General features: G+C 45.1%; 1 protein-coding gene across 6 annotated transcripts in view; it reads right to left on the reverse strand.

Moving 5' to 3' along the window:
- Positions 1-1,325: 1,325 nt before the first annotated feature.
- Positions 1,326-16,670, reverse strand: part of LOC126995933 (uncharacterized) — a 339,186-nt gene continuing 323,841 nt past the window's right edge. For 4 of the 6 annotated variants that reach the window (XM_050855835.1, XM_050855834.1, XM_050855837.1 and 1 more), the window contains exons 16-24: positions 11,754-11,952; positions 6,986-7,138; positions 6,648-6,753; positions 6,156-6,394; positions 5,727-5,904; positions 5,365-5,591; positions 4,803-4,958; positions 3,590-4,612; positions 1,328-3,357 (exon numbers count right to left, since the gene is read on the reverse strand). In XM_050855835.1, the coding sequence (XP_050711792.1) occupies positions 2,200-3,357; positions 3,590-4,612; positions 4,803-4,958; positions 5,365-5,591; positions 5,727-5,904; positions 6,156-6,394; positions 6,648-6,753; positions 6,986-7,138; positions 11,754-11,952 (3,439 nt within the window). In that variant the 3' untranslated portion in view covers positions 1,328-2,199. Of the gene's footprint in view, positions 3,358-3,589; positions 4,613-4,802; positions 4,959-5,364; positions 5,592-5,726; positions 5,905-6,155; positions 6,395-6,647; positions 6,754-6,985; positions 7,139-11,753; positions 11,953-16,670 lie in introns of all 6 variants that reach the window. The other 2 variants (XM_050855839.1, XM_050855836.1) reach the window with 2 other exon arrangements.

Below are 16,670 nucleotides of genomic sequence, written 5' to 3' on the forward strand. Positions count from 1 at the left end.
ATAACTGTTTTCCTTCTTCATAGCTTTCTTTTATATACCACCATGAAGGGAATACTCAATATTAATCACGGTTTTCCTTCTTACTAGCTTTCCTATACCACAATCATCAGCCTGTATTATTCCATTGCAAGACAAAGGCTGCGGGCCAGGCTCAACTGTTTATCACTGGTCTCCTCCTTTCAGCTTTCCTGTATCACCATGCATCATCAGCCAGGATGGTGCGTTTCACTGTAGGACAAAAGCCTCTCTCAAACATTTTTATTAATTTCTGTTCGTGACTCAAGCTTTTTTCCCATTGGAATATTTAGCTATTTTTGCACAGATTTTATCTCAGGCTAATTCATCTTTTTTTTTATAACCATATCCTGCGGAAATAGCCGGATTCTGCAAAAAAAGGTATCATATCATATATCACGTGGTGCAGCGGTTGGTGTGTCTAATTACGAATCTGCGGCCTGGGATTCGAATCCCGGCTTGGGCAGTCGGCGAGCATGCCACCCATTTAATTTTGTTTTACCTTAATTGCTTTCGGGATGACCGCTAAATGGATACCTGCCGAGACCTGAGGAAGGTAAACTGGTAACCCAGATGTCACACTGGCCCTGTCTCCCCGGTTAATGAGTTCACGTCCACCACAGCCTCCCAGGGCCAATGGTAGGCAACGGAGATGAACACCGCGGCTACGCACAGCTAACAGCGTATATGCTCACAACTTCACCTTAACCTCACCATTTTAAGGATCATGGCAGCATCTCTAGGTTTGTTCAAATCACGATCTGCTGCATGGGCAGCGCACTGGGCCGCTTGTCACGTGCATGTGTGGGCAGTGTGGCAGAGTGGTGCTCACGGTCATGGCGGTAACAGGATGCTACAATCTACATCGCACCATAGGGGCCCGTCATCATGAGATCATTAACCTTAAGCTGGATAACTGCCATAAACCATTAATATTAAACTGGGAGTCATTCAATTCATTAAGGGCGGCAGTAGCTATACTCCCCTTCGCCCCCACCATGATGACTGGCCTCTCTCAGTGCCCCTATTGGACTTCCCGGCCTCAGTTCGATTCCGGGCCGGGGGTGTCAGTTTACATGCACAGCACGCCACCCCAGTCTCTCAGCTAAAAGGATTTATACCAGTCTGGTCCAGTCACATGTTGATTCAAAAGACTGGACTTAACTATTGGTACCCAGCTGACTTAGGTTCGTTCAGAGCTCACACATACTGGGACATTAACCTAAAGTATTCCAGACTAAATTTCCTTCCTGTGACTCACCTTGGCCAGCCTGTCTTACCTGTCCACAGGACGGGAAGGAGAAAGCACAGTTGTTGTTAAACTCTGTTATTCCTGGTGACTCTTTATTTTGGAGAATTTAGTTTTAATGCAGAGGTTATGTAATTCAGTATAATTAATAATGATGGAACACATACAAGGCATGAAACTTACATGAATGGAGGAATGAATAATTTTTAATATACTCTGTAACACTATATTTAGCAGAAAATACAGCAGTTACACTAAAAAAACACTGAGCTATACTTCCTAATGGGGACTGGTGTTATGAGTGTCTTGTTCTGACTGTACAGACTCTATGTACAATTATTTAAAGATGCAGGGAGAGACATATGATTGTACGCAAAAATATAAAACAAATGTATTGTGGAAGCGTAAAAAGAAATGCAACGTATAGAAAATGCAGCAAATAAATGCAGCAAGAGGGATAAATCATGACGTTTGTAGTGAAAAATGGTGAACTAAAGTCTTACCACAGCAGTACACGATGAGATACAGTATACAAACAATTACTGGGAATTTATGATCCAGTTGGAGACTGTGGCTGCCAGGCAATACATTATACACACAATCATGTTACACAATATAACATAATAATATACAGCTCACTCAGCAGTCCTCGTCCTGCCATTGTCCTCCTTCCACTTGCCACTCGGTTTTGGCCTTTCATGCTGAAGTCATTCCTGTTCCTCCAGAATCTTTGTTATACCTGAGATTTCTATTGTTATTTACAAAATTTGGTCAGGTTACATTTGTTATCGCCCTTATATCACTTACTACACCTATATCTACAGACGTGTAAATAAACTAAGTACGGTTTTTGGATATAAGTCTTTTTGAATTCATTGCGAGTTGCACCGTTCATTAATTCAGTGCAATGTGAGATATGGTGAAGAGGAAGAGGCTCACGGGCTGAACACTCTTAGGGTGCGCATGAGTGCAGTGAGGACCCCCGCCAGGTTGGTGGCCTGGGTCATGAGGGTGTTCATGGAGGGGTGGTCCATGCCCCGCCCTGCCGCACTCAGGGCCGCCCGCACTGTGCTCTGGTAGGTGGTGGCCACGTCACGCACCTTTACCACCACGTTCTGCGTCTGCAGTGGCGTTGTGGTGTGGTGTACCACCTCCTGCGTCACATCCACCATGCGTTGCAGGAGAGCCACGCAGGACGACAGGCACTGCAGCAGCGTGTCCTCAGACTCCGTCGCTGATTTGACAAACAGTTTGGAGGCCGTCACAAACTGCCTCGACTCGCTGGTGAGGGCTTCCCGTGCCTCCTGGAATTTAGCTTCATCCTGGGTGGCAGGTCCCCCATTCCTCTGGGCCTCGGCACACGCTGCCGCCATGTCCGTCAAGGACTTAAGAGACTGACTCACCATCACAGAAAAGCGGCGGAAGGCATCCCTGGAAGCGGGCGGCATCACCTCAATGTCCTCTGCCTCCTCCAGGGAGTCTTGATCAAAGCTGCCAGAGTCTAAGGAGTCATCCAGCTCAGTCCCATTTGGGGTCTTACCATTGACCATCTTGCTCTTTGGGGAGAGCTTTGGGGAGGAGGTCTGCAGGGGTGCCACCTCATTGTTGAGGCTGTTCTTCAAGGCCACATTGGCAGTGGTGTCTGGCCGGGGCAGCCTGGTGGTGGTGGAAGTCTTCTCTGCCGCTCTCACAGGGCTCTTGACACCATTGGTGGTTGGGGGAGAGGCTGCCGTCCTGCGGGGTGACTGACTAGTCTTGGCAGGGAGCTGTGGTTTATCCTCTGAAGGGACTGATTTCCTGCCTGTCTTTGGGCTCTTCTGAGGGGAATGATTCCCCCCTTTTGGGGAAGTAGGGGAGGGGGCAGGGGCCTTTCCTGTGGGACTGGGAGTGGCCAGTTTGACTGCCTGGCGGGGTCGGTGGGTTGTTGGGAGGTTGTTTGTGGGGGAGGTGGTGGGGCTGAGCTGAGGCTTGCGGAGTCTGGAGGGCACTGAAGGCGGCTTCTCGGAGCTGTCTGGTGAGGGACTCCTGATGACTTTGTGGGAGGGGGAAGGCGTCCGGACACTCTTGTTGAGGGGCGAATGCTTCCCTGTATCCTGGGAGGTCAAACAAAAGGAGTTAGAAATGCTACAGTTCAAGATCCATGCTTATACTAATAATATTTTCAAGTGTGTATTATATATATGCCATAATTAAGTAAAAACCTTATGTATTGTTGAAAAAACAGACCTATGAAACAGCATGCTACTATAGTACATATTTACTACAACATACTGTATTCACAAGTAGATAAGTTAGTGATGAAGGTGACATGGAGAGGTTGGTTACCTGGGAGGGGCTGCGTGGAAGTGGAGGCTTTGTGGAGGTCTTTGTGCCGTTCCTCGGAGGCAACTCAGGTGGGTCCTCATCCTGGTCGAGGCTCTTGAGGGACGCTGACTTGACGGTGACCATGCTGGAGGAGGAGGTGAGGGAGTCATTGCTCGACGCCACACTCTGCTTAGAGGGTGACCCAGGGGAGGTCTTGACTTGGCTCAGGTCCTCACTAGAGGCTGAGGATTTGGTGCTCTTGGTGGGAGACTTGAGGATGGTGTTGGAGGCGGAGTGGCCCAGAACATTGGTTTGGGAGGCAGATTTGGCCAAGTTTCCCGTACTCATAGAGATACTTCTTTGGATTTTTGATGGAGGGTTGGAAGGGAGGGATTTCTTTGGGTGGGTGAGGGTGCCTGTGCGGGTGATAGGGGTACGGGGGGGTGGAGGGGGCGGGGACTCATCGTCTTTAGCTTCTGCCTTGCTGGTTGGCACTGTCATTTGGCGCTGGAGTGTGGAGGGCCGCTGGAGGGAGGAGGTGGACCAGGAGGTAGGGGAGGGGGCAGAGGCAGCTCCAGTGCTAAAGGTTCTGACTCTGGACAAGACTGACGGTTGCCTGGAGTCATGGGTCTCACCTACACCCTCCCTCACCCCCTCACTGGCATTTGCATTTGCCAGCTGCTTGCGCTTGAGGGTGTCGAAGCTCTTGAACATCTTATCGTTCTCCTCTAAGGCCTGTGCAAGCTTGGCGTCCAGCTCATACCCCCCCGTGGAGTTGTTGGACCTAAGGCTGTCGTACCCAGATGAGTCACTCGGGGACTGTGAGTTGTCTTTGCTGAGCCGGAGGAGCAGCTGCCGGTTGTCAACAGAGGCACTAGAGGTAGGTGGGCTGACGTAGGGTGTCCGCACAGGGGACTCAAATCGCCGCTGAAGTGACGCAACCTTCCCGGACCGCTTTGGCATGGTCTCGGAGCTGACCCGTACCTCCCCCACCTCATGGTCTTTCTCTCCTACCCCCTCCAAGTCACTCCCATCCTCACACATCTGCAAGAAACAAGAGTATTACATTCTATATCCATTAGTTTATGATCCAATAGTATTCTTTGAATGGTACTAGTTAGAAAAGGTCCTATTAGGAGATTTTGAATACCACTAAAATCAACAAAAGTACTAATCCAATAATCATATAAACGCACCCCAACAAATCAATTAAGAGTTTCATACACAAACGTACCTTACTGATTCCTTCTTTGGCTTCGTACAGTCGCCGGATGATGTCCGACGACCGGTTGTCCTTCTCATCCGAGGTCGGGGGTGGCGGGATGATGAAGGCAGAGATATCGTACTCTCCTCCCATCCGACTCCGACTTTCAGCGTATGACTGAAGATCCTGCACCAAAAAACACAAACCATGAAAACACAAATACAGTATGTACCTTTAACCCCTTCACTCCGGCGACACCAACGTCGGCGTCCGACAGGCGTCCGACGCCATCACCGTTAGTTCTCTTCTAAACCTCTTAATCCTCTTCCATTTCCTCTTAATCCTCTTCTAAACCTCTTAAGACGAAATGGAAGAGGATTAAGAGGAATTTAGAAGAGAATTAAGAGGTTTAGAAGAGGGTTAATCCTCTTCCATTTCCTCTTGACCCTTTCCATACTGTGATGCTGACGTCTGCATCACGGATGGAAAGGGTTAAGACATACCATTGAAATTGTCGATAATATGATGATGTGAATATGCATAATCTCTTTTTCCATACATTTCAATTAGTAGAGTTTAGCTGGAGACTCACCACAGAGCCTTCAGGGGGAGGAGGGATGGTAAGGTTGGCAATGAAGGAGTCGATGTCTTCCCCTTCCTCCAGGTGAATGCCCAGTTGACGCAGGGCAGCCAGGGTGAAGTTGGGCTCCCTACCGTTGCTTCCTGAAACCCTGTTGCCCGCGATAGGAGAGAAAACGGTCTCGCTGGTGCTGGTATTGAGGCTGCTGAGGGAAGTGCTGTCCTCAGTGTCACTTGCTCCTATTAGCAAAGAAACAGAAAGAATATTAATATGAATGCCAAAGGATCTAAAGAAGGGGACACACTAAGTAACTACGTATATGTGAAGCAAGGAAACAATGAAACGGACCACCCCTGTATTTCCTAAAGGCTGACCTGTGTTGGAGTCTGAATAACAGGCGAGGGAGTCGTGGTCCAGCCAGCTTGGGTTGGTGAGGGAGCGCAGGTCTCCCAGGTCCTGCTCCAGTGCCTTCAGCTCCTTCTCCAGCGTCTCCCGGTCAGCGAAGGGCGTGGGGGGTGTGCTGACTTGTGGGGGGAACACCTTTGTGCCATCCTGGGGAGAGGGAGATTGTTAGTGGAAAAAGTCAAAGGGACACAAATAGTACTTTCATAAACCTTTTGAATGTGTTCAAAGCAAAAACTTGTGAGGAAAAGGATGTGGTTGATTTTGTCACTATTAAATCATGACTATCTATGCATGAGCTGTTACAAATGATAGGAACATTACATAAAACACTACTACAGATAAATAAAATGCTGTCACCGATGAATACGAACAACACATGAAACATTATAGGAACTAACCTCGTCCGGGGTGATGGGGGGAGGGATCATGGTGAGGTCGATGATGTCAGGGTCAAGGTAGAGTGTGCCCTCCGCGAAGGTGTACGGGAGGCCAGAGTTGTCCTCCAGCTGTTTGATGAGTGCTCGAATGTCATCCTCGCGGCTTTGGATGTTGAGGGGCAGGTTGTCAGGGGAGTGGAGGCCGAAGGAAGACCCGCTTGGCTTGAGGACTGACGAGGGGCGCTGGGGAACCTTGCCAGCTGTGGGGGTAAAGGTTTTGGAGCAATGATTTGGAATACAATGAATGACTTGCTTTGATCTTTACACTCTTTCCTGCATTTTTTTGAAGGTTTGAAGGTTAGTTGAAGATACATATGGCAACAGAAGAGTACTTTGTAAGGAAGGAAGTGAGATATGGGTATGTTAATATAACCAATCTTAACTTTACTTCTTTCTCTCTTCTTCTCTCCTCTCCCTTCAATCAAGGTACTTTAAAAGGCACTCAGCACCCACCTGGTCGATGGGCCGGACTCTGGTTGGGTGTGGACTGAGAGTCGGTGTCGCTGCCAGATCGCTCCTCACTTTCCACTACCTCGCCATTTGGCAACATCTTCTGACCCTGAAAGAATAATGAGCTTTAGTTAATACACAAATTTACCCTTTGGAAATGAGATACAACATGTCAACTTCCAGCCCAGCGCTGTATAAAGAGAATGAGTGATGAAAAAATGAAAAGATACTTGGTAAAGATCCACTGAGACATAGAAACAGAGACAAAGAAAAGAGGGAAAGGGGAAAATGTTTGAAGAGGAAAATGTCCAGAGGGGAAAATGTCCGGCACCCTCATTCACCTGGGTCAGAAGCAGGAGTGAGTCAGAGTGCTTGAGTCGGCCATACTGGTCTGAGCGCACACTCTCCGTCTCCGTCGTCTCCCCGTCAGCATCACTCAGGTAGTTCTCGGCGTCCTCCACCAGCTGCTGCAATTCCGCCACCCTTCGTATCACCTGCACACCCAAGGAAAAACCAGGTATTAGCAACACATCCCCTAAGACTCAAACATACCTTACAGACTCCTAAAACTTCTAGTGTATTTCAAGGTTATATGGCAGAGGTATATGACATCAAGCAAAGTATTTCATGATCTTATATTGAAAGGTGCTACAAGTCTACTAGGTTAGCTGGCTGCAACTTATTTACAGTGCTGTTAACTATGGATATTCCTCTAAACAAGCTGGTATGGTCATCAAGTTGGCCAGGAGTGCAGCCAACGCAGCCCCGAGTAATGGGACTCATGCCTCATTGGTTAGTTGATGACTTGCGGCTGTGCTTGAGTTAGTATCGGTCAAGGCTCACATGCAACTGGGCGGAGGCTCCTATAAGCAACTGGCCAATCATAATCAAAGTTCCTGTCACCATTTTTTGCCTTAGCTTCCACTAGACCCGTGGGGAGGAGGGTGTTGGCGGACTTGGTGGTTAGCAGGGGTTGGGGTTATAATTTAGACCTGAGTAGTAGTGAACCAAATGACTCACCAAGCAGCACTAATTAAATGCTTTTACTAAACTTTGTGAGGGTTTAAGAAGCTGCTACACTATGAGCTTCAATTTTATCTTTCCTTCTACAATGATTTCCGTACTTTGCAATAAAAAAATATCTGTTGTATTATTTAAGCCATAAACTATACTATATCTATACCACATCCCACTATAACTCTCTCTCTCTCTCTCTCTCTCTCTCTCTCTTGCTCTTGCTCGCTCGCTCTCGCTCTCTCTTCGGTTGACTGATAGTAAAAGTCAATCCACAGTGTTGAGGAAAGCCGCAACACCCATAACAACACTTCCTGCTGCCTGCCGAGTGCCACTGTCCTGTTCCCACGCCGTCAGTGCCACACCACCATCTTTCCGGCACTGTCACACCTTTGTCACAGTAGTCTAACCATAACTGAACCATAACTGAACTACCTAATACTTGGAAAGGTGTGTAAGTCTATATCAATTTTGTGAAGGAGTCGGCAGTAGTTCCTTTTTTGCTGCTTGCTTTGATACATAACATTTTTTTTGGTATTTTTCTTAAGTGATGACAATGCATCCTGTGAATAAGGTAGCTACTTGACATATGAATTCTTTGTGTTAAGTAAGTTGTGCATTATTCAACAGCAAAACAAGCAGCATTCCAGACAAAAGGTTTTTCTGAGTGTATGAATAAGCTGTCTGTTGCTGCTGGTGATAGGCAACATATCTACCTAGGGTGTTCTCGCATCTCTGTCTTTTCTGTCCCTTTTATACGTCTGTCTGTCATCATGCAAAAACAAAATCAGGGACACACCCAAATTATGCACCGCCAGGGGTCGCCATTAACCGTTATCTTTGTATTGTTGCTGTGATTCACGACTTTTTTGTCATTATTGGCAATCAATGACTAATGCAAATTCGGAATGCCACCCCCCCTTCCCCCCACCCACTGGATGTGTCCCTGACGTAATTGACAGCTCACACATGTGCACACACACACACACACACACACACACACACACACACACGTAAACCGGAAGTCCTAAATAGAAGGTAATTATGGTGTTATTCACAAATGCAGCAGGAAAAAAAATATTATTCCCCAATCAGTCTATTTGCAAGGAAAAAAAAAAAAAATCCATACACAGCTGATTGAGGCACACATCCTTTTCCAAACCTGAACGAGTCTAAACCTTTGTAAATCAACACCCATATAAACAATCTATATAAACCTAAATGCAAAACGAACTCATAACCACGAAACCAACAAAGAAATAAAAAACGCAATTAACTTGCTCTATATAATCTGTAGCGAATAATAACGACATTTGGCTTTGAATAATACTAATAGCCTTTGTCTCTTTCCCCTCTTTACCGGCTGCTAGGGTCAAAGAGAAGCTCGGTGCACATTCATTTGGCAGAACAACAAAGCTGACCCTTGTGGCTGAGAGGGGAGTCACGAGGCGCGTTCAAAATGTGCCTGACTGAGGGAGCAGCAGATGAGTGGGCGAGGGGAGGGGTGAGAGGGGGAAGGGGAAGGGGAGGGGAGGATGAGGAGAGGGGGACGGAAGGATGAGGAGAGGGGAAGAGGGGGATGGAAGGATGAGGAGAGGGGGAGAGGGGAAAGGGGAAGGAAGGAGAGGGGAAGAGGGGAATGAGAGGAGAGGGCGAAGGGAACGGGAATAGAGGGGAAGAGGGACAGGAGGAGGAGGGGAGGAACGGGAGGAGAGGGGAAAAGGGACAGGAGGAAGAGGGGAGGAACGGGAGGAGAGGGGAAGAGGGATAGGAGGAGGAGAGGGGATGGGGAACGGGAGGAAAGGGGAAAGGAAACGGGAGGAGAGATGGGAGGGAACAGGAGGTGAGGGGAGAGGGAGACTAATGGAGAGGGGAAAGAGAGGGGAAACTGAGGGGAGCTGTGTGATGAAGGACAATGTTTTGCTTTCATTAAGGGCAAACAACTACATTAAAGGACTACAATTAAAACACACACACACACACAAAGGAAAATATTTTGTGTGCTGCGTCGTTGTGTGTGTGTGTGTGTGTGTGGATGTTTTTCATTGTAGGGAGTAGAAACGTGAATATGCGATGAGTCAGCTGTGTGTGTGCGTGTGTACGTATTTCAAACTTTTCCACTTGTTATTGTTGAGAGAGAGAGAGAGAGAGAGAGAGAGAGAGAGAGAGAGAGAGAGAGAGAGAGAGAGAGAGAGAGAGAGAGAGAGAGAGATGAGGGAGGGGGAGGGATTTGAAACGTTCTATGTATTTCGAGCAAACTATTTTTACTCCCCACAGCAAAACGTGTAAAAAAAAAACAAAAAAAAAAAACAGCTGACAGGTAACAAAACAGAACCCCGTCCCTTCCCCTCCAAAAAAAAAAAAAAAAAAAGAGAATTACAACGTTGCCGCTCCGCTTTTAAAACGTAAATACAAATGAAAACAAGTACAGGGTGTTAATCACAATCTACAATGCAAAGTGAAGGCATTAACTAAACCAAAAATCTTTAAATAAAAAAAATAATAATCATGGCAAATATATTCGTAGTTTTCATATATTCTTTTTTTCTCATGTTATTCTGAGACAAAAAAAAATATTATACGTAAACAAGGCTCCTAAAATGAATGGATAACCTAACATTTCTATGCTGCTTTTAAACGTGACCAAATTTTATCACGACTTATTCATAAACACACTAACTAAAAACCTCAATTACTCATCAAATATCAATCACCTTTATGAACTGACAAGGGTAGCTACGTTATCTTTCATTCACTCACATACATCAGGTCATCAGGTCAAGCTAGGTCAGGTGTGGTCATGTTAGGAGGGAACGTTAGGGTGGGTTGGGGGAAGCGAATTGTTGGTTAGCATAATAAAGATGCAGGTGGTGGTGGTGGTGGTGGTGGTCAGGGTGGGGGGAGTGGTAGGGATTGGTGAAAGACGAATAAAAGAAGAGAAGAGAAAGACAAGAAGAAAAGGGAAGAAAAGAAAAGAAGATAAAATGAGAGAAGAGAAAAGATAAAAGGGGTCAGGGGATTGGTAGGGATTGGTAGGGATTGGTGAAAGACGAGAAAAAGAAGAGAAAGACAAGAAGAAAAGGGAAGAAAAGGGAAGAAGATAAAATGAGAGAAGATAAAAAGATAAAAAGGGGTCAGGGGTATTGATGGTCAGGGAATTGGTAGGGATTGGTGGTCAGGGGTGGGGGGCTTGGTAGGGATTGGTAGGGTCGTGGAAGCGTGTTGGTTAGTAAAGATGCAAGTGGTGGTGGTGGTGGTGGTGGTAAGGGTGGCGACTAAGGGGAGCATGTCCACTGGTAAAGATCGAGTGTGTATACGCAACATTGCAATTAAGTATAGCAATGAACATGGAGGATAAAATTGCATGTACGTATGTGTAGGTGTGTGTGTTGCCGTGTATGTATGAAAGAGAGGCGTTAACAGGTAGAAATGTATGCTCGTAAGCTTCAAAAACTATCGGTGAATTTTCCGGTCTAAATATTTTGAGAGCAGCGACGATGGATGTGCGAGCCGAGCGAGAGTTATACATATGCTTTTGATAGTCGACGCTCACTCTGCACACCGATAGTTTTTGGAGCAAGTGTATATATATGGTTTTGGGAGCTAGAGTATATGTTATGGGTGAAAAGAAATCATAAACAAAGGAGAGTTAAGAGCAACAGGCGCAGATAAAATGTGGAATGTAGTAGATAGGCGCAGCGCAAGTAAAAAGAGATGAAAAATATATACAGAAGCTGAAATCCACAGAAAATACACAAGAAAACTACCAGAATATTAACAAGAGATGTGTATTTAAGAAGGTGGAAGGCATCATTTTAATACAAGGTGAGCATAGGTAAGTAAGTAAATTAAGGAGGGTATTGAAAGATTGTAAGGAAGTAATGCATTAATACAGACCAAAGAAGGGAAATCAATGGGTAGTATATGTATGTGAAGCGGGTAATGGTAAGTAATAGGTGGCTGTTTGGTACTATAGCGAGCGTGGGTGGTGGGGGCAAGAGGTGGCTGGTGGTGGTGGTGGTGGCATGGCGGAACACGTGCACTGCTAGTATACGAAAACATAAGATCGGTCTTCCATCGGCCTGTACGTCCTACCTCCTCATTCCTGGCCTCACACACACGATCGTCCTGCCTCTGCGTGCCCGTCAGGCTAAAGTGTACCTTCTTAGCGTCTAGGCCGTGGCGGGCGGGGCTGGCGGGCTGCGGGCTGTGGGTGTGGGCGGGGTGGGCGTAGTGGGGCGGCGTGGGGCTCCCTCCTCCGCTTGGGTCGTGAGTGTTCTCGTATACGGAGTTGCTGTGGAGGTGAAAGGAAAAGGTGAGTACAGGTAAATGGGGTTATGGAGATTGGAGATTGAGTCACGTGGAATTAGAATACAAAATGGTGAATAAGGACATGGAGATTGAGACACGTGGAATTGAAATACAAAAGGGTGAATAAGGACATGGAGATTGAGACACGTGGAATTGAAATACAAAAGGGTGAATAAGGACATGGAGATTGAGACACGTGAAATAGGAATACAAAATGGTGAATAAGGACAAACAAAGAATATCGAAAAAGAAAAACGAAAAAAAACCCGCTTTGCAATAAACAGTTTTCATCATTAAAAAGTGCAGCGTTAAAACAAACTAGACCAAAAAATTAATCGAAAAACAGATCACCTCGCCCCCAGAAAAAAACAAACAAACCCCCCCCAAAAATATATAATCAACATCTGTTTTTACTGTTTTATTTTTTTGACAACGTGTTTAAATCAAGTGGAAACACAAACATGTCTAGACTAAAAATATAATAGAAAAGCAGACCCATCCTCCCACACACACACACACAAAAACGAAAACGAAAAAAAAAAATAATAGTCAACACCTGTCTTTTTTTTTTTGCCAACTGGTTTAAATTAAGTGGCAAGGGCGTCCAACATTATTCATTCGACGACAGGTTCCCTTATTTACACTCCTTCCAGCTCCCGGTGAGACTTTTATGGAGGACATTAGACTTGGAAATAGGGAGGAGGCGTAGGAGGGGAGGGAAGGGTTTTAGAAGACAAGGTGATTGGGAGGAAGGAAGAGAAGTTAAGGGAAGGGTAAGGGATAGGTAGGTAGGGAGGAGGAGGAATAGAGGAAAAGGGAAACAAAGGAAAAGAGAATGAAGAAAAAGGGAAATGAGAAAAAAATGGAAGAGAAGGGAGTATGGGAAAGGTAGGGCGACGAGGGGGTGAAGGAGGAACAGGAAAGCAAAGGGAAAGAGAAGGAAGAAAAAGGGAAAATAGGAGAAGAGGAAGAGAAGGGAGTAAGGGATAGGGAGGGAGAAGGGGGAGTAGATGAGAAAGAGAAAACAAGGAAAAAGAGAAGAAAGAAAAGGGAGAAGAGAAGAAGAGGAAGAGAAGGGAGAATGGGATGGGTAGGGAGAGAAGGGAACAGAGGGGGAACAGGAAGACAGGAGGAAAAGAGAGGTAAGGAAAAGGTAAGAAAGAGAAGAGGAAGAGAAGGGGATATGGGATGGGTAGGAAGAAAGAGGAACAGAGGGACAGGAAATCAAGGGAAAAGAAGAGGAAGAAAAGGGAAGAGAAGAAGAGGAAGAGAAGAGAGTATGGATGGGTAGAGAGAGGAGGGGGTAGAGGAGGAACAGGAAAACTAGGGAAAAGAGAAGGAAGAAAAAATAATAAAAGAAGGGGAGGGTTATGGGAGAAAGGGGGGAAGAGGAGGAGCAGGAAAACAGGAGGGAAGAGAAGAATGGCAACAAGGGGAATTAATTGATGGAGTTCTGATGGATTAAAGAGCATTAGCAGACAAGGTGATTGGAAGGGTATAGGAAGAGAAGTTAAGGGAAGGGGTATGGGATAGATAGGAAGAGGAAGGGTAAAGAGGAGAAGAGGGGGAACAGGAAAACAAGGGAAAAGAAAAGAATAACAGCTCAGAGAATGAATTGATGGAGTTTTAAAGGATTATAGAGAAGAGGACAAGATGAAAGATGAGGGAGGAGCAAGTTGGGGTCAGGAAGGATGTGCTAAGAAGAGAAACGATGATGAAATAAAGGAATAAAAGGGATGAAGTGGAAGAGAGAAGACTTAAGGTAATTGGAAGAAAAAGCAGGGAAATAACGAGGGTGAGAAAGGTATGAAGAATATGCAAGGGGAGCAGAAGAAAGGAATTAAAACAAGAGAGATAAAAAAGGAAGAATGGACGAGACGAGGATGTAAGAGAAAAAAAAAATAGCAGAAAGGTATAAAGAAAGGAGCAAAAGAGAAAGATATGTGAGGAGAGGAGGGAGTAAATAAAGGAAAAGGGGAATCGGAAGAAAGGAAAAAAGGAAAAAACAGGAATAAACGAAAGAACGAGAGAAAATGGGAAAAAATAAGCAAAAGAGGAAAGCTGGGAGAGTTGAGAGGGGGAAATAAATATAAAAGGGCGAAAGCAGGTGAAGGAAAGGGGAAAGAAAAGGGAAGGATAAGGAGAGGAGAGGTGAGGCGATGAAAGTGAAGGGGAGGAGAGGTGAGGAAAAGGAACGGGGGAGGGGAGAGGAAAGGGGAGGAAATGAAGGAACAGGAGGAGGAAGAAAAGTTTTGTAATGGTCCCAACTTTTTTTTATGAATTTTCGTGGCCGGAATAAATTAACACATTAACTCACGTCCCAACTATACGAAAACGACATTACGAGAAATATTAATAGTAAGAAAATGCAACTACGAAGCTATTTAATTCCATGGTCAAATTAACTAAAAAATGAGAAAAAACTAAATAATATGCAAAAAATAACAAGGAGAGAGAGAGAGAGAGAGAGAGAGAGAGAGAGAGAGAGAGAGAGAGAGAGAGAGAGAGAGAGAGAGAGAGAGAGAGAGAGAGAGAGAGAGAGAGAGAGAGAGAGAGAGAGAGAATGGGGAGGGGGATTTTTTTCTGTATACACGTAAGCCCTAATAATCTTACATAAGCTGAACAAATCGATGGCTAGGAGGAGGAGGAGGAGGAGGAGGAGGAGGAGGAAGAGGAGGAAAGTGACCATTGTGGAGTGTCGCCTCTCTATGATGGATCGTGAGAGAGATACGCATTCATCTCTCTCTCTCTCTCTCTCTCGCTTTATTTTACACCTATATCCTTCAGTGAAAGCGAGAACGAGAGAGAGAGAGAGAGAGAGAGAGAGAGAGAGAGAGAGAGAGAGAGAGAGAGAGAGAGAGAGAGAGAGAGAGAGAGAGAGAGAGAGAGAGAGAGAGAGAGAGAGAGAGAGAGAGAGAGAGAGAGAGAGTACCAAGCAATCAACCGTTAACCATGAAAAACAACCAACTTACTGTATGCCTCCCTCTCCCCTTCCCTCTCCCTCTCCCTCTCGCGTAGGTAAAGAGGGGTGAGAGGGGAGAGCGGGGAGAGGGGAGGGGAAAAAGTTAATTACAGGGAACCAGAGCTGAATGCCAAACCAGTTCTACTCTGATATTAATTTCCGATGTCATTAAATGTTTTTTCCCTTGCCTTACCTAAATTTTTCCTCCTCCTCCCTATGTAAATACTCTCTCTCTCATGCTTTAATATCCCAAAATCGATGCACCAGAGTAAAAATAATTCGCCCATACGCCACATTATAAAAAAAATTCTCCCGTGCGCCAAATGATGCAAAAAACGGGGCAGCGGGTGTGATTTGAGGCCAGTCTGCGATAATTAAAGAATGTTCTGCAATGTGTGTGTGTGTGTGTGTGTGTGTGTGTGTGTGTTTGTTCTGTATGGGTTCCCGGCTGGTGTGAGTCATACAATATACACACTTTGCATTCGTTTAGATCTGTTTACGTGTTAGGTGATGCGCGGGTAGTTTGTTTCCACGAGTTAGTTTTGAGTTAGATGTTGAATGGAAATGCTATATGTGTGTTGCCTCCTGTTATTTTGTTGTTTTTTAAAAGTTATGCTGTTTTCGGTTGTCAAAAAAAAGAGCTATGGTTGTGCTCTCTTTACGCTTGTTAGGTTGGTTGACAAATGCTGGTTGGTGTTGGTTTGTCACTTATTTATTTATTTTCTGTTTAATGCGTTTGGTTATTGTATTATCAATGTCGAGTATTTATTTAAGCGATCGCATTTTCATTATTTATTGTTGTCATTTATCGTGTTATTTATTGACACATTTGCGACTATTCAATTATATATATTTTTATACTGTATTATTTCCCGGACGTTATTTCATCTATCTATTTATTTTATCTATTATATATTGCCCTTATTTCTTGTGTCACTAATTCCGGAGGTTTTATTTTATACCCTCAATGATCGGTGTTCTATTTACTGCATTGTTTATTCTTATTCTCATTTATCTATTTAGGTTTTTCTTTTTTTACCTATTGATTCACCATAGTATTAAGCTTTATATTGTACCCTTTATGATCGATGTGATATTTTCTGTTTTCTGATTTATTTATTCTTTTCTCTATTTACCTGTTATTTTCACTATACTATTAGTTAAAGCTGGGGGTCGCTGTCTCACCTTTGCTTGACACTTTACCGCCTGTTCATGCAAATCTGGACCCTGAAGGTTGGAGGTCGCGGGTAAGGTCGCGAGGGGAGTGAGTGCCGCCGCCGCCGCCGCCGCTGCCTGTACCGGGAACACTCACCGTACTAACAACCTACGCGAGGACACACTTACGTGGGAGAGCTGAACGGAAACACTCTTGCTCGACACGCCGATACGGATATGCACAGAATTGAGCACAAATATACGCACAGCCGCAGTGAATTCATGAACACGAGTGGAGTTTATGATGATGGTGCGTGAGTGTTTTTAGATATAATGAGAAAAAAAAAACACAATAGGGATATTCACACGGAACTGACCACAAGCACACCCACAACCGCAGTGAATTCATGAACACGAGTGGAGTCTATGATGGGGGTGCGTGAGTGTTTCTTTTTATATAAATGAGAAATAACACCGACCTTATATAAATACGCACTTACTTGATTGAGATACACAGAAATACACATTACTTGATTTCTTTAATAAACTGCCCTCTAAACATAGCTATATGCCATTTGAACGTT

Source organism: Eriocheir sinensis, chromosome 9 (assembly GCF_024679095.1).
Source record: "Eriocheir sinensis breed Jianghai 21 chromosome 9, ASM2467909v1, whole genome shotgun sequence".
Lineage (NCBI taxonomy): Eukaryota > Metazoa > Arthropoda > Malacostraca > Decapoda > Varunidae > Eriocheir > Eriocheir sinensis.